Source organism: Petaurus breviceps, unplaced genomic scaffold, assembly GCF_028583685.1.
Source record: "Petaurus breviceps papuanus isolate PSGF00001 unplaced genomic scaffold, PetGlider_PUasm1.0 188, whole genome shotgun sequence".
NCBI lineage: Eukaryota > Metazoa > Chordata > Mammalia > Diprotodontia > Petauridae > Petaurus > Petaurus breviceps.
The window spans coordinates 22,070,374-22,087,957 of NW_027185804.1; the positions used below are offsets into that span (position 1 = coordinate 22,070,374).

A 17,584-nucleotide genomic window follows, 5' to 3' on the forward strand; every position below is an offset into this window, starting at 1 on the left:
AGTCCCTCAGCCCTTCTAGGCCTCAGTTCCTCATTTGTAAAATTCCTCTAATACCTTCCTAGTCTAAAATCTATTATCCTATGCTCCTATGCTATAGCCACATAAATAATAATAAATAATGTTTTAAAGTTTGCAAAAAATACTTTTCATGTATTATTTAGGTCTTCTCAGTAGAGCATAAGCTTCTTGAGGGAAGAAACTGTTGTGGCTTTTTTCTTTGCATGCCAAGCACTTAGCACAGTGCCTTGAAGATAAGAAATTTTTATTGATTTTGGTCTTTCTTAACTTTAAATTTATGATCGTTTGAGTAAGCCTGAATGCAGAGATTCCTTCCTTCCTCTATCCCTCCCTCCCATTCTTGCTCCCTTCCTTCATTTCCTTTTTGATTCTTCCTTTCCTCCCTCTGCCTTCTTTCCTCCCTCACTTCCTTTCTTTATTCCTTTTTTCCTTCCTTCCTTTCTCCCTCCCTTCTTTCCTCACTTCCTTTTTGTCCCTCCTTTCCTCCTTTCCTTCCTCCCTCCTTTTTTCCTGCCTATTTTCCTTCTTTCCTTCCTTTCTCAATTTCTTTGTCTTTCATTCCTTTTCTTTCTCTTTGTTTTTCCTTTCTACATTTCCTTTATTTTCTTTTTCTTTCTTCTGCATACTTTCTTTCATTAAGCATGTGACAAATTAGAAGGCTGTTGGATTTGAAGACAGAGAGCCATGTTCTTTTTTCTATCAGTTTTCTCCTTTCTTTTTCTTTATTTCTCCTTTCTTTTTTTTTATCTTGGTCTCCCCAGTGCCTTGCACATAAGAGACTTACTAAATGTTGGTTGTGTTGAATTGAATTCGGTATAAAGGAAGTGGTCAAATGATGAGTTTTGATATTAGATAAGTTATTTGGAACATCAGGGTCTACTTTACCCTACTGGAAGGCACAGTAAGGAGAGATCACTGTGTTCCATTACAAAGAAACTTCACTGGAAACACTTATGAGGACGTTTCAGCTGATGATGCCAGCAGCCCCCTAGCCAATTCGTTATTTCTAATCTTGGGCACTGGTTACTTTGAAGAAAGCATCATGGGTGTGATAGAAGTTGTAACACTAAGCGCCAGTTACAGTACCAACCTTTGGTAACTGTGTTCATTTTTGAGCCATTGAAAAGAGCTGGGGAGGTGGCCTTCAACAAAGTTCTCTGATTTCTCAGAAACTTTTTAACTGTTCTTTTGCCTTAGATTTGTAGCTCCCTGGGGGTGGATCCTTCCCTTACACTGGCTCACTGTTAGGGTGGCTCACTCTGGCCAGGGGAAGCCAATGCACAAGGTCAGCGCAATAGCAGGACCACCCTGAATAAGGAATAATTGACATTCTTCACATCTGCAAAGTGCTTTTCTTACATTAGAACAGTTGACCCTCACTGATGACCTCGTGAGGTTGGGACTCCAAGGTCAATTCATCCCCATTTTATAGATGAGGGACCTGGAGCTCAAAGAAGTGGTTTACTTTACTAGATACAAAGCTCGACTTGCAATCTCGGTTTCCTCATCTGTAAAATGATGAGGGTTAGATTTGACCACTTCTCAGGTCTCCCCCGGCTCTAAATTTGTGATCTTGTGATTTGTCCCTGGTCACACAGCTACTAAACCTCAGAGACAGAAGCAGGGGTTAGTGGGACAATTATGGATAATGTCATGTCAGATGCAAACTCGGCTCTTCCTGATACAGGTCCACTCACTGCAGGAGCCCTGTATCCCCTCACTGGCCTCTCAACGTAAAGGAAAGTTGAAGAGGAGGAAGGGGCAGGAAGGATCCTGGTTTGAGTCATACAGTTTATATTGGCCTGCGGAGGAGTAGGAAACCAGTTTATCTAAAGGATGGGGGACCTTGCTGTCAAGCAAGGGAAGCCCTAAAATTAGCAGCAGATTACCAAATGTCCAACAAATAGTCAGTGAAAATCCAAAAGGCAGGTTTGGAGGAAGGGACTAGGAAATACTCACTTGTATTCCTCTAAAGACACCATGAGTGTGTATTCTATATTGAGCCCCGCAGAGGATCGGAGTGGTGTGGCTATCATTTTCATATCCTGTGGTATGGCTGCAAGCATAAAGAGAGAAGAATTCATGAAGTTCACAGTCCCCCTTGGAAACACCAAGCTTCCAATCCAAGGGGGAGATGCCTTTAGAAGTCCCCAAAACAGACATCTGGCTTTGACTTGTGACCTGGGAGGAGGAGGGGAAGCCAAACCAGTATAAATACAGTGCTGGCCGTTCAGCCCCTGGCCTTCTCTTTTTGTCCAGCCTCATCAACTGTGGCCTGCAGTGGGTGAGAAGCCTTCAGTCCCTGGGGCCCATGTCTGGGAGAGTCTACCTCTCATGGAGTGAGCATAGAGGACTCTGAGGGGAGAGCTGTATTTCCAGCTAAGATGTTTACCATCCCAAGTGCAGACCCGGCCAGCAAGAGCATCTTAGAAATGAGCAGAATGCTTCAAGTTTAACTTTAAGTACCCTGGATTTTTGTCAGCACCTCATGACTCAGATGTTACCAGATAGCACCGAGAAAGTGATGACATTTACAAGAATAGATGCTGTGGCCTGAGCAGTGGGAATTACAAAGCCGTGGCCTAGCTCCACTTAACCCCCAGACAGATCAACTTTCCAGATTAGTTTAACCCGTTGTGCCTGATCCAGGCCGGGTCCAAAGATAAATCCCTGACACCCTTCTCCCCACCAAAAAAACAGTTAGAATAATCTCCCCCTCCTGACCAAGGCATTCAGAAGGATCTAGGCGAGTTAAGGAAAACACATAGAATGAGACAGATTCCTCCCACCAATCTACAAGTAAGGAAATGTTAGTGATTTATCTATAAGAACAGTGCAGGGCTGTGATGGTGGGTGAAGTATCTCAGAGAGAAGGCCATTGGGAATGTTCCCCCCAGGGTGGCCTGGCACAATAAACCAACCCATATTCTATGTACCCGGATGGATAGAGTTGGGATTCATAAACTGATAGTGTTCCTAGTCCTTGTTAAGCAGCCTGGTAGAGGGGTAGAAAGGGGAAGTGTGGAGGCAGAAAGATCTGGATTCAAACCCCTCTTCTAACCCTAGTAGAAGCAGAAGCTTCACCTCCCGCCATAAAACTTCCTAACAAGCTATGTCCCACTGATGTGGCCATGAGGCTATTGCTTAACCTCAGTTTCCTCTTCTGTAAATGGCTAGGTTGGACTAGATGACCCCCACAGTCCCTATGTTCCTACCAGAAGCCAGAAATGGCACAGAGATGTGTTTTAATAACTGACTCTCCCAATTTCAGTTCAGTCATTTTGGCAATTGTGTCTGACTCTCTGTGACCCCATTTGGGATTTTTTTTGGCAAATATACTGGAGTGATTTATCATTTTCTTCTCCAGTTCATTTTTTACAGATGAGGAAACTGAGGCAAACAGGGTGAAATGACTCCCCAAGGGCCACACAACTAGTAAGTATCTGCTTCCAGATTTGAACCCAGATCTCCCTGACTCCAGGTCCAGTGCTCTCCATGGAGTCATTCACCTGCCCAATTTTCCAGGTTGCCAAGGTTCAGAATCTGTGATGTCTTCCCTCTCCACCACCTCCCACATTCAATCAGTTGCCATAGCCCTATTGTCTCTACCGCATCAAAGTCCCATGGGTCTCTCCTTTCTTTTCCATTTCCATGGCTATGACCTTCAATCTGGACCTCATCACCTCTTGCCCAGACCATTACAATAGGTTCCTAATTGGTCTTTCTGCTTCTAGTCTCTCTTCTCTGAGCTATCTCTTCACATCACAGCCAAACCATGTTCCCAATGCACAAATGTCATGTCACTGACCTATTCAAACATCTCCAGTGGCTCCCCATTGTTTAACCAATAAAATGGAAACTCCTGGAGCCTGGTATTCAAGAGCCTCCACATGATGGCTCCAATCAGTCTTTGCAGCTTAATTTCACACACCTTCCCTTGACATATTTTAACTTCTAACTAAAGTCTCCATTCACCAATCTCATTCTCAAACTGGGGTGCAGAGGACAGAACATTGCCTCTGGGTTCAAATCCTGCCTCTGACACTACCAACCATATGATCATGAATAAGCGTTGTCACCTCCTTCGCCTCAGTTTCCTCATCTGTAAAATGAAAGAATTAGACAAGGTAGTCTCTTCCAGCCTTAGATGTATGAGCCTATGATTTTCCCCCAACTTCATTCATTGACACACCCAACTCCAACTTCAGAGAATGGGTTGCCCCCTCCTCCCCTGACATCTCTATTTGTTGGAATTTTTCCCTTCCTTCAAGGTCTAGTTCAGGTGTCGTCTCCTTCCTGAAGTTTTCTCTGAGTCCCCACCCCGTCCCCTCCAGCTCCTCAGATCTTTCACACTTCTCAATTTGAGCCTTCCTAGACACTAAAAATTCATATTATACTTATTTCACAGGACCATAGATATAAAGCTGGAAGGGTCACCGAAATCCTCATTTTACAAGTCAGGAAACTGAGACCCCAAGAGGTGAAGTCATTCAAGGTCATAAAAGTAGTAAGAGGAAGAGCAGAATGTGGACCCAGGCCCCAAGTTCGGCACTTTCCATTACACCACACTGCCTGTATGTCATAGCCCCTCCTAAGCAGCTAATCATGGAGAATGTGTCCTTTGCTTTGCTCTTTGTGCCCTAGGTGTAAATCATAGAATTTAGAGCCAGAACAAACCTTAACAATAATCTAATACAACTCTCTCATTTTATAGATGAGGAATTTGGAAACCTGGATAGAGGAAGGGAATGTCTACCAGGTAAACTGGAGACCCAACTATTAGAAAGGGTTTGGAGGAGGGGCTGCTGTAGAATTCCCCAGTTAGCTCCAGTTCTGGGGTTTTAAGAAAGACTCACTTGACTTCTTGGTGTGGGATCAGGACACCAAATTTGGAGAAATGTGTTGTATCTTTGCTCAGCTCTCAGGCGGCTAGGCGAACCATTTGATAAAGCTGGAGTAAGGAAGACCTGAGTTCAAATCCAGACTCAGACACTTATTAACTGTGTGAACTTCAGTATGGCACATAACTGCTATCTGCCTCAGTTTCCTCTATTGTAAAATGTGGGCATTAATAACAGCACCTACCTCCCAGGGTTGATGAGAGGATCAAGTAAGATAATATTTATGAAACGCTTAGTTTAGCATCCGGCACATAACAGGTGCCTAATAAATGCTTTTTTTTTTTCTTATTCCTTTCTTCACTTTCTCTAAGCTACAGCCATCACCCATAAAAACTTAATTTTTCAAGGAGACAGATCAATATTGAAAAAGAACACACAAAATAGAAGAGGGAAGAGAACTCACCACCCAGAGCATCCATCACCTAGAGAATGGCTGAGCAAATGATTGTATATAAATGGAACAGACAATTACAAGAAATGATGGATATGAAGACTTTAGAGAAACACAAGTCTCCAATGAACGTATGCAGAAGGAAGAAAGTCACCCCAGGAGAAAAACATACACAATGACTACTATAATGTCAAAGAAAAGAACGTTAAAAGATAACTGATCTCACTGAAAGGCCATGAGCAATATCGGTTCCAGAGGACTGATGACCAAGCACCCATCTCTCCTCTCCAGAGAGAGGCAAGGAGGATGAGACAGACACAAGATATTTCGTGTGCTGGCAAATATGTCTCTGTGGTTCTGTTTAACTGTTTTCCTTTGTTATAATGGGAGATTCTAGTCTGGGGGTCAGGATAGGCTATATCAGGTGATTATTATGGTTATAAAAAAGCAAAAAGGTATTAAAAATAATTTAGCATCTAGTCTTTGACATTGTAAACATTCTAATAATCATAGACAGCATTTGTATGGTGCTCTAAGGCTTGCCGAGCCTTCTATATATGGTAGCTCATTTGATCCCCTCAACAACCCTCTGGGGTGGGGGCTGTTTTTACGCTTATTTTACAGATGGGGAAATTGAGGCACTGGGAGGGTTTGAGGCACTGGGAGGGTTAAGTGACTTGCCCAGAGTGACATGACTAGCAAGTATATGAAACAGAATTCAAATTCAGGGTTTTTGTTTGTTTATTTGTTTTGCTTTTTGGGGGGGGGGAAGGCAGGGCAATTGGGGTTAAGTGACTTGCCCAAGGTCACACAGCTAGTTTTGTGTTAAGTGTCTGAGGCCAGATTTGAACTCAGGTCCTCCTGACTCCAGGGCTGGTGCTCTATTCACTGTGCCACCTAGCTGCCCCTAAATTCAGGTATTCTTGACTCCAGTGACCCCTCCATTGCACCACCCAGCTGCCTGGTGGCTCTCTGGGAAAGGAGAGGCCAGGTCAAAGTAACAAGGAAAACAAGTTAATATCGCTGGCCAAGTGTACGTGGGAAGTAGCTGAGAAAGAGATGACATCATCAAATCTCTTGGCTGATAAGGTCCTTGAAGCTCTTTCTGCCCCTTTGTTTAGATCTGAATTCTGCAGGAAGTGAGACCATCACCCCAATGGACATCCTCAAAGGTGGAGTTCCAGGGACATGGCCCAGAGTGAGGAAACCAAAACACCAAATGATGAAAATGTAGAACGTTCCAAAATCCACGTAGTATTTGTTTGTAAGCTCATTGCATGGGGTTATTTCATTCATTTTCTTTGTTTCCCCAAAGCCTAGAATAGTTCGAGGAAAGTAGAAGCTTAACAAGGTTTGTTGGTAGATGGATTCACTCTAAACTGGGGCAGGCGGATGAGCCGCAGGACCATGGAGTCAAATTTACCAGGGATGCTTTCATAACAAAATCGATATAATAATAACAGGTTATGTTTCTATGGTTTTTTGAGGCTTACAAAACACGTTCCTCATCACAGCTCTGTGAGGCTGGTAGTGTAGGTATTTTTATCCCCATTTGACAGATGAGTAAACTAAATCAGTTTCCTCTCCAGGAAATGTTTCTGATCACCTTGGTTGTTTATCACAGGCACACACATGGATTTAGAGCTAGAAGGGATCCCAGAGGTCATCTAGGCCAATCTCCTTCATTTTACAGTTAAGGAAACTGAGTCCCAGGGGGATTAAGGGACCTAATTTGGCTACGGTCTTACAGAACAGAGGCAGAATTTGAAATCAAACCTCTTGACTTGAAAGCCAATGTTCTTTGCACTCTGATAGTATTCACTCCCTCCTCCTCAAATTATTGACCATATACTGACCTTCCTGACTCCAAAGCTAGTACTCACATCAAGCTCCCTCTAAGCACCTAGAACATATGCAAGACACTAATGATTCAAAGATAAAACAAAACAGATCTCCTACTCGGAGGAGCTTATAATATGAAAGGCAGGAGGCTGGGAGGAAGGGATGTACACAGATACTGGTGCCACGGAAGGGTATAAGAAGCACAAAGAGAAGGATCAGACAAAGTGATAGAAGAAATCTGGAGGCGGTGATCAGCTTCAGGAGGGGAGGGAGTAATCAGGAAAGGCTTCCTCTAGGAGGCAGCAGCTGAGTTGGGCCTTGAAGGAAGGAAAGAACTAAATTACATTGAGGGAGATCTATTCCAGGAGATGTGTGAAAGTATGAATAAGGGTTCAGAGAGGGCCGGGCAAGAACATCAGTTTGGCTGAAACACAGAATATCAGTGCGGAATAAGAGATGAAGGCAGGCTGGGGCAGAGGGCAGAGAACCTTAAACTGGAATACAGAGTCCATGTTTTATCTGATAGGTAATGGGAATTCATTGGGACAGAACACTGATGTCATAGTGGCCTATTAGGAAGATGATTCTTTCAGCAGGGTGAGACAGTGTATTTGGAGTCAGAAGACTTGGCTTCTCTTTCTTTAAGCAAGTAACAAAATCAAGTCACTTAAATTCTCCAGGCCTAAATGCTGGGCCTGGAGTCAGGAAGACCTGAGTTCAAATCCAGCCTCAGATACTTAAAAAGCTGTGTGACCCAGGGCAAGTCACTTTACCCTGATTACCTCAGTTTCCCCATCTGTAAAATGAACTGGAGAAGTAACTGTCAAACCACTTGTAATGGGAATGCAAATTTAAAGATCTTCGCTGCTGCCCCTAGGCTAAAGTGCAGTGGAGCCTGGGGAGGGAGGCTTGGTTTTCAGTAGATACAATGTAATAAGAATGTAAATTTAAAGATCTTCCCTGCCCCTAGGCTAAAGTGCACCTGGAGCCTGGGCTGGGAGGCTTGTTTTTCAGTAGATACTTTTTGATTGGCCAGTGAGTCAATAAGGTTGTTACATTCTCTGAGCCAGGAGAAGGCTATATAAGCCCTGATGTGAGGCTTTGTTTTGGGGGCTCACTTTTAGAAGTGTTCTGTGATTTGATCTATATTCTGGGAAGCCGTTGTCCAGAGCCCCCCCCCCCCCGCGCTCTCAAACCCCCACTTGGAGAAACCCAGATGTGGACTGGGTATGGATGTAATGGTTGGACAGTTTGGAAAGCTGTCTACTTGATCTGTTTCTGTCTTGATAATTCTGCCTGTATACTTTGAAGTTCGGGGTGCTGACCTTTTTCCCCTGAACAAGGTAAACGATATATGTCTGACTGATTAAAGTAAGCTTGTTAACCCATTTTGAGTTGCTTTCCTTTAACAAAGCAGATCCAAGAACCTGTGGTGGCAGAAAACCCTGAGGATGCTTGGGTGCTTGCCGCTACACCACTTCAGTATATTTACCAAGAAAACCCCAAATGGGGTCATAGAGAGTGAGACACAACTGAAAATGACTGACCACCACCAACAAAAAAGCCTTCTCATTTGCAAAATGAGGATGTTAGACTAAATAACCAGTAAGGTCCCTCCCAACTCTTAGTCTGTGGCCTCTTTATTCTCTATATACTTAGGTATGTATATGCCATCTCTCCTGAGAGAATGCAAACTCTCTGGGGGGCAGGGGCGCTTTCACTTTTTGTCTCACTATGCCAAGGCTCAGCTGCTGTTGTCCAGTCATTTTTCAGCAGGGTCTGACTCTCTATGACTCCATTTGGGGTTTTCCTGGCAGGGATACTAGAGGTTGTTTCCTTTTCCAACTCATTTTACAGATGAGGAAACTGAGGCAAACAGGGTTACTGCTTGCTCAGGGTCACACAGTTAGCAAGTGTCTGAAGCCAGATTTGAACTCAGGAAGAGAAATCTTCCTGACTCCAGGCCCAGGGCTCTATCCACTGCACCACCTAGCTGCCCCAAGGTACAGTGCTTGGCACATATTAGTTATGTAATAAATGCTTGATTAATGGAAAATACTAGAAAATTGGTAGATAATGACCTGGGCTGAAAATCCTAGCTCTGTCTCTTACTACGTACATATGATGGAGTCACTTGCTTAGAAACCAATAACAGTGGTCAGCTGTAACATGGGGCAGCTACCAGACCATTTTTCATTGGTTACACACAGGTGTGTTGGGAACTGCATGCAGCCTTGCTCTCTGGGACTTCTGGACCATGTAATATGCACATATACATGGTGCCAGAACACTGGGCCATCACTAGCATCCTCTGTTTGCCTATTTCCTATTTCTTTGTAGTAAACAATATTTTATGCATTTTTAATGCTAATGGTAAAGGTTTGGGGATGGAAGCCCATTACACACACCCTCCTCAGGATGCCTACGTTGCCATTCTATGACTCCAGATTTCTGTTGGCATGAATAAAAATCATGCCTAACCAGCAAAACAATATTTAGTAATTTCGGCACCCATGACAAGTCTTGCTCAGCACAAGCAAAACAAAATGAACCTTGAAATCAACCCTGCAATTCAAAATGTAAAAATATCACAAGCAGGAATTGGGTCAAAGGAGTCTGAGCATGAGGGGAAGGGGTAATCCAGGAAGGCTTCCTGTAGGAGGTAGTGGCTTCTAAAGTGTTAAAGCTTCCATAGAATGAAAGCTCCTTGAGTACAATCAGTTTATTTTTTTTTTCATCTTTGTATACCCAGCATCTAGCACTGTAACCTGGAATAGAGCAGATGCTTAATAAAAACTTGTTGATTTATTGAAAAGAATTCCTGAACTAAATGTTTGTACTCTCCAAATTTCAGCACTCTGAAGCACAGACCCATTGACCTCACTCTCATTATGGCCTTTATAAGCAATGCTTTTATGTGATTCTTCTAAATAAAAACAGCTAACATAAGATAATCACACCTAATATGCGCTAGGTTCTGTGCTAAGAGCTTTACAGTCTTTATCTCATTTGATATTCACAACAACCCTGCAAGATAAATGCTATTGTTATGCCCATTTTATAGATGAGGAAACAGAGGCAAACAGCAGTTAAGTGTACCACCTAGCTGTCCCAAGAAGAATAATCCAAATTGCCCCTGATTTTTTTATAAGCACTTTCTCCTGATCATAGGAAGACAACAAGACAGCAAGAATAGTTATCAGTCCCCCATACATCTAGCGACTTCATTTCCTATGATAGTCTGAACCTGGCCTTACATATTTTTTCCCTAGGCAATTGAACAATAAACCAAAGAAAACTTGCCTCAGTCTGCCCCAGTAGTTTGTAAAAGCAGGACCCATATAACCTAAATTCTAATCTCTCAGTCATTGGCATTCAAGTGCAGTCCAGAAGATCCCCACTATGTGTACAATAGCTTTTAAAAATAATAATAATAATTTTGATCTTCCACGGAACATAAGAAGTTTTTTCTCTAAAAAAAAAAATTATAACCCTACAGCTGAAGAAAAACAGAACTGTGCCCAAGAGCCAGATCAATGGAAAATGCTAAAAATAAATAGTAGTTTCTGAAAACAATTAGCATTTCATATGAATATTCAAAAAGGAAAAACTTGGGGCCTGCAACCTCTCTCACACACCTTCTGTTATTGGCTAGGGAAGTCTCAGCTCTCCCATTCTTAAACACAGGGGGTGGTGACATCTTGTCTTCACCTGGTTATTGTCTCTAGTCAGGATGAGAGCAAGCACCACAGGAAGATTCTGGGAAATGGAATTCAGGCTCTGAAGTCTCATCTCTAGAATTGGGAGTATGAGCCTCTCCCCAACACCATTTTCCTTTGCCTTTTTTTCATTAGTGCAGGGAGTTCCTGGAGGACCTGCCTTCATAGACACAAGTCAGCACGTCCCTCTGCCCTTTGCACTTTAGGGTCTCAGAGAGTTGTCTAGAGCACTGAGGAGTTATGTGACTTGCCTGGGGATTCACAGATATTAGGAGTCAGAAATAGGACTTGAACCCTGGCCTTCCTGACTTTGAGGCCAGGACTCTTATCCCTAACACTTTATTCTCTCTCTCTCTCTCTCTCTCTCTCTCTCTCTCTCTCTCTCTCTCTCTCTCTCTCTCTCTCTCTCTCTCTCTCCCTCTCTCTCTCTCTCTCTCTCTCTCTCTCTCTCTCTCTCTCTCTCTCTCTCTCTCTCTCTCTCTCTCTCTCTCTCTCTCTCTCTCTCTCTCTCTCTCTCTCTCTCTCTCTCTCTCTCTCTCTCTCTCTCTGTCTCTTTCTCCCTCCCTCTCTCTCTGTCTCTCTCTCTCTCTCAAAAAATAAGCCAGAGCCACAGGATGAAATGCCAAATAGAAAAAATTTTCATTTCATCTTAAAAGCAATAGATAACCACTGGATCTTCTTCAGTGAGCACAAGGAATGGACAGATTTGGGCTTTATAAATACCTATTTAACATCTGTGTACGGGGTCATTTGGAGCAGGGAGAGAGAAACTAGATGCAAGAGGGATGATCAGAAGACAATTGCAATAGTCCAGGGAAGAGGTGATAAAGGCTTTGACTAGGTTGGTTGTAGAGTAAGAGAAAGGAAACAGACAAGGGAAATGCTATGAAAGTGGAATGAACAAGACTTGGGAACCCATTGGATATGGGGGTGGAAAGAACCATAGATGTTATCTAGTCCAATGCCCTCATTTTACATATGAGAAAACGGAGGCTCTCCTGCCTCCAAGTCCAACACTCTACTCTCTATGTGAATTTACTTTGTATTGCAATGGATCCCCAAAATAAAGTCTTTGAGTACTGAGACTATTTTTCTTTAGTTTTAGTCTTTGCATGGAGTTCTCAAATGATATCATTCAAATGGACAAGAATTCTACTCTTTAAGGGATTTTTTGAAAACCATCACTTTTGGGGAAAGGGAAACCTTGACTAGAATGGAAATCTGAAGGTAAAGTTGGCAAATTTGAGATGATTCCACTTACCATTTGGAAGGAGTCCCTTCCTCCAAACTCATCACTTGTCCATTGAACTAGTATATACCTGTTTCACACTGAAATCAGGGACTTGGAAAAAAAGAACAAATGGATGTCCCTGCTCACTTATCAATGGGGGGGAGGGGAGGCTGTAAAAATAGTTTAACAGCTGTTCTGAATAGAGGTGTCAAACATACCTGATATATGTGACCACTCTCCCCACCCATCACCCAACCAGATTAAAATGTAATTGGGCAATATTTAACAAAATAAAGAAAACTACAATAGAACATGGACAATGTTAATATGTAGTTTTCTAAGTCAAGTTTAATACCACTTCTGTAGAACATCTGTTCTGGACCATTTTTTTTTCCAGTGCCTTCTCTACCTACATTGTTCCTAGAGGCAAAAAGCATTTAAGTCATTCTACTGAAACATGCACAGCATGCTTCCTGTTGGTAAGTCTTTAGAAAGGTTTGAAAGGAAGAAACAGATATTGAACTTTGCTTTGAGAGCTATTAAGCTCATCGGAATTAGACCTGGGTGGAATCTTAGAGGTCATCTTCTCCAAACCCCTCAGTTTAAAGATGAGGGAATTGGATATGAGAAAAGTTAAGTGATTTAAACAAGGTCACAAAGCTAAAAAGTAGCTGAGCTGGATAAGAAATTATGAGCAGGAAGATTTCAGAAAAACCTGAACTGATGCGAAGTGAAGAGAGTAGAACCAAGAAAACATTGTGCACAGTAAAAGCAATATTGTACAATGAAGAATTGTAAATGACTTGACTATTCTCAGCAGTACAATGATCCAAGACAATTCTGAAGGATTCATAACAAAAACTGTTATCTGCCTCCAAAGAATTGATATTGTCTGAATACAGACTGAAGCATACTATTTTTCACTCTTTCCCTTTTTTTGTTTTGTTTGAATCTTCCTGTACAAAATGACTAATATGAAAATGTTTTATGTGATTGCACATGTATAACCTTTATCAGATTGTTTACAATCTGGGATGGAGGAGGGGGGAGGACAGAGGGATAGAATTTAGAAGCCAAAACTTAAAAAAAAAAAAAAAGTTAAAACTTGTTTTAACATGCAATGAGGGGGAATAAAAAGAAAAAAGGGGGACAAAAGGATAAATAGGGTTAAAAATGTTCTGGAAAGTGTTAGTACACTTTGGGAGTCTTGTCAAATTATTTAAGATGAGAACTCATTAATAGTCCATGTGTAAATATTTGCTAGGGTAAACTGTCTACAAATTGGGCAAGTAGTCTAAAATGAGTAAGAGCCCAGAAGGAAATGAGTGGGAAAGGGGAATAAAGTGGGAGAAACAGAAAAGAGAGGAGTGGGGGGTTGGAGAAGCTACTGAATTAGTCTACTGTAAGTAAGAGGAACAAGGGACTCGGCATTAAATCATAACCATCCATTTCCTATTCCACAAACCCAAGAGGCTCATCCTTTGTTCTCCACATTATGGCTAACAGATAGCAGCCAAGCTGAAGACAAGAAGATAATGAATGAAGAACCCAAGAGCAAACAGAACTGCATTAGAAGAGAAATCAAGAACTATGGACGAAAAAGGGGAGTCAGGGGAGTGGATTTTCATCGCGGAAAACTCTTCTCCATCTTTGCCTTGCATCTCAAGCCCAAGGCCCCTCAGGAGCCACTTAGAAACAGGCCATTCATTTTCAAGATGTAAATCTCCTGGAAGGGTACCTTATGTTCACAGAATCTGAGACTGGAGGTGCTGGGCTGTGGATTGTAACTCTTGGCCAGAAGAGACAGATAACTCATTTGGCAAAGACTCTCTGTGATGAGACCATGTCTAGCACTGATTTTCTACAGATTCTACAGTTTTGGCCCTACCAAAACATTAGCCTTATTTTAGCCTTATTTTTTACCATAGGTCACTCATCTCAGTTCTCTCTCTCTCTCTCTCTCTCTCTCTCTCTCTCTCCCTCGCTCATTCTTTTTGTTTTTTTCCTCCTTGAAAACATCCACAAGTCAAATACTCTGTGCTCCTAATAGATTGTGAACTTCTTGGACATGCAAGGGAACATTTGTTCTGCTCCATACTCCATCCATATTTCCATTGTGTTCGATTTCCCACTCCCCCTTCCCAAGTCCCTGGAGGATAACCTCTTCCTCATTTTAATAGCTTGGACCCCAGTCAAGGTTGATGTGTTTCTCCATTTTGCAGGATATTTTTCCCAGAAAAGACAAAACAGTGTCTAACAGTGTTAGTTTAACGGCCTGGGCTTTTTTTTAAGCCTTTAGAAACCAGAAACCATGAAGAAAATGGAGGAAAGATGGTTTCTTTTTAAAACTCCATACCGAACAGAAAAGCAAAGTATTTTTTAAGTTACACATAATGGCTTATGCTACAGTAATAATCCCCTTAAAACTCATCTTTCCTTAAGAGTCCCACTTTGAAAAAATCTAAAAGTGTTTTGGTGGGAAAATGGGAGGCAATGAGCCTCCTAAAATATCTTCTGCCTGCCTTCAATTCAGTTAAAAATAGCATATTCCATATTAGCAGCCATAAGAAATGCCTGTTCCTGGTGTCCAGAGGTAGCACAGGTTACACAATAAATGGGTCATTTATTGGCATTTATCAAGCATTTGTCACATGCCAAGCATCACAACCATGTCACTCCCCTGCTCAGCCCCTTGTCTCTAAATATAACATACAAATTCCTAGACCTCCACTGAAGACCTTCCTCCATTGGGCTCTATCTGACATGTCCAGATTAATTTCATGTTATTCCCCTTCAAGCATGCCATATCCTCGCCAGACTATTCCCCAAACTTGCCATGCTATGTCCTGCCTCTTCTGTGTACTCATATAGACTGGATTCAGTGTTCTCAAGGTACTACATCCTTATTCCTGCCTTTTAGAGCACTCATCTTCCATTAAGGCTCTGTTTGAGCCCCACCTCTTACATGTACATTCCCATGCTTCCCTGGCCCAAGTGGGTTCTCTCCCTCTTCAAATGTTTCAGCTATTTCAAACTTCTATTTTAAAACCACAGTCACAGGCTAAAGCTTTGTTTGTTTTTTAAAGACAAGCACCCCTAACTTTCCTCACTGCAGTTATCTGATACGTACTTTTATTCCAAAGATATTTCTGTAGCACTGAGGGAAAAGGGCATCTGCATTCAATATTACAGGCAATAAAGGTTTATGCCAAGGTCTCCACAGTCAAAGCAAAGAGCTGAATTGGACCAATTAACTGACTAAATCAGATTTTTTTCTACCATAATTATGCAATTACCTTTGATCTTCTGCCTTGGCATCCCAGCTTTTATGAGACAAATATTTGATTTTCAAAATAAAAATAGTAGTAAAGGCTCACAGTGGCATAAAATCACAAATCTCTAATGTGCCCAAAGAAGTCAGGCTAGTGATCTCCAAATCCCTTCCAACCTGGACATTCTATGGTCTCTCAGTTCTGATGTGCCATGGTCTTTGTTTGAAGGTTTGCTTTCTATTCTTTTTTTTTTTTTTAAGCAATTGGGGTTAAGTAACTTGCTCAAGGTTACATGGCCAGTTATTTCTGGGTGTGGTGCTAAGTATCAGAGCCCAGATTCGATCCCAGGTCATCCTGACTCTGGGGCCGGTCTCTTACTCACTGCACCACCTGGCCGCCCCTTGCTTTCTCTTCTGATATTCTAATATCCTACCAAACTTTGCCATTCCATATTCTATGTTCTATCCTCCAGCTCTGACATTCTGGGTTCTAGGTTGGAAGGTCCCTCCTAGCTTTGACGTATTATATCTGTGTTCTAAGAGCCCTTCTGTTTCTCCAACAGCACATGTTCTGTTTGTTTTGTTTATTTATATTTCCTTATACACACAGTGCTGTCTCCCCTCCCAGTAGAACATAAGCTTTTGGAGGGTAGAAATGTTTTCGTTGTTGCCTCTCTTCAGAAGTGATTGACTCCTATAGTGCATGACAACAACAACAACAAAAACATAATAATAGTTGTAATTTAAATAGCACTTACAATTTGCAAAGTGTTTTACAAATATTATCTAATTTTGTCCTCATAACAACCCTGACAGGTGGTTATTATTATCACCGCCATTTTATAAATGAAGAAACTGAGGCAGACAGAAGTTAAGTGACTTGCCCAGGGTCACACAACTAGTATGTATTTGATGTGAGATTCAAACTCAGGTCTTTCTAACCCCAGATCCAGCATTTTCCACAATGCCTGACAAATAACACATACTTGAAAAATATTGATTGATTGATTGATTGATTGGTTGATTAATTATCCAAACAGTCATTTGAGACCTAACATTTTATTATTCTATGAAAAGAAGTTATCCAACGGTGCTGATCCAGAGTATGACGGAAAGTACCAGCGTAACAAGAGTCAGAGAATCGGGGTTCACCCATTCTGTGGCATGCTCTGTGGGGAGCATAGGGAAGCTGTGTAACTTCTTTGAACCCATCCATAAATCTGGGGACAGTAAGCTGCCTCCCTCATAGGGATTTGTGGGGGCCAAATGCAGGCCAAGTGTTATATAATGGGAGCGACTATTTGTTTACTCAAATAACTGTCTTTATGCAACAAGCCTGAACTGCTAGGTAGTGTCACAGTGCCCAGAGCTCTAGGTCTAGAGTCAGGAAGACTGGAGCTCAAATCCCACCTCACATACTAAGTTGTGAGACCTTGGGTAAGTCACATAATATTTGGTTTCCTCATCTATAAAATGGCAATAGTAATAGCACCAACCTCCCAGAGTCGTTATGAGGACAGTATGATATAATATTTATAAAGCACTTTGAAAACCTTAAAGTGTTAAATTATAAATTCCAGCTATTATCGCTGCCATTTTTATTGTCATTGTTGATGCTATTGGACACTATTCATAGGAAATCTATGTCTTCTGAACACATTGGGTATAAAAGAATCATTTTGCATTTCAATCGCCCTTTTTCCAAATGTATTTAACCCACCAATGAATTCAGTCTGGAGAGGGAATTATGGCATAGTCAGGCAAATGCATTTTTTTAAAACCTCTAAGCCTTTTCCTCCAGATAGTATAGAAGATGGCAGACTAATGAATAACAATTGCAACCATAGTAACATTTATAAATTTTAATTATATAATTATAAATAATATTAATATAATTATATTTGTTATAATATAATTTATAATTATATTTAAAATAAAATAATTATAATCATTACAATAAATATAATTATATAATTCTTTAAGATTCGTTAATAAGTCTGTGTTTCATCCTAAATATATCTGTACATACACTGTAGGACTTGTTATATATACATACACATGTATCTATATGTATATACGTATGACAAGTCCTGTCAAATTATTCCAGTAGATACCATATCCAATTGGCTAAATATTAGATCATAGCAGTGATCTTTTAAAGTTACTGAATTTCTTTGTAGTTCTTTACCTGCCCACCCACCTTTCACCTTT

The 17,584-nt window shown here is 41.4% G+C and overlaps 1 protein-coding gene across 1 annotated transcript in view; it reads right to left on the reverse strand.

Annotated features, from left to right (window-relative positions):
* The window catches only part of WT1 (WT1 transcription factor), a 65,468-nt gene that overhangs the window by 17,653 nt on the left and 30,231 nt on the right, over nucleotides 1-17,584 (reverse strand). The window contains exon 6 of the mRNA XM_069090903.1: nucleotides 1,978-2,074. Coding sequence (XP_068947004.1) covers nucleotides 1,978-2,074 — 97 coding nt within the window. The remainder of the gene's footprint in view (nucleotides 1-1,977; nucleotides 2,075-17,584) is intronic.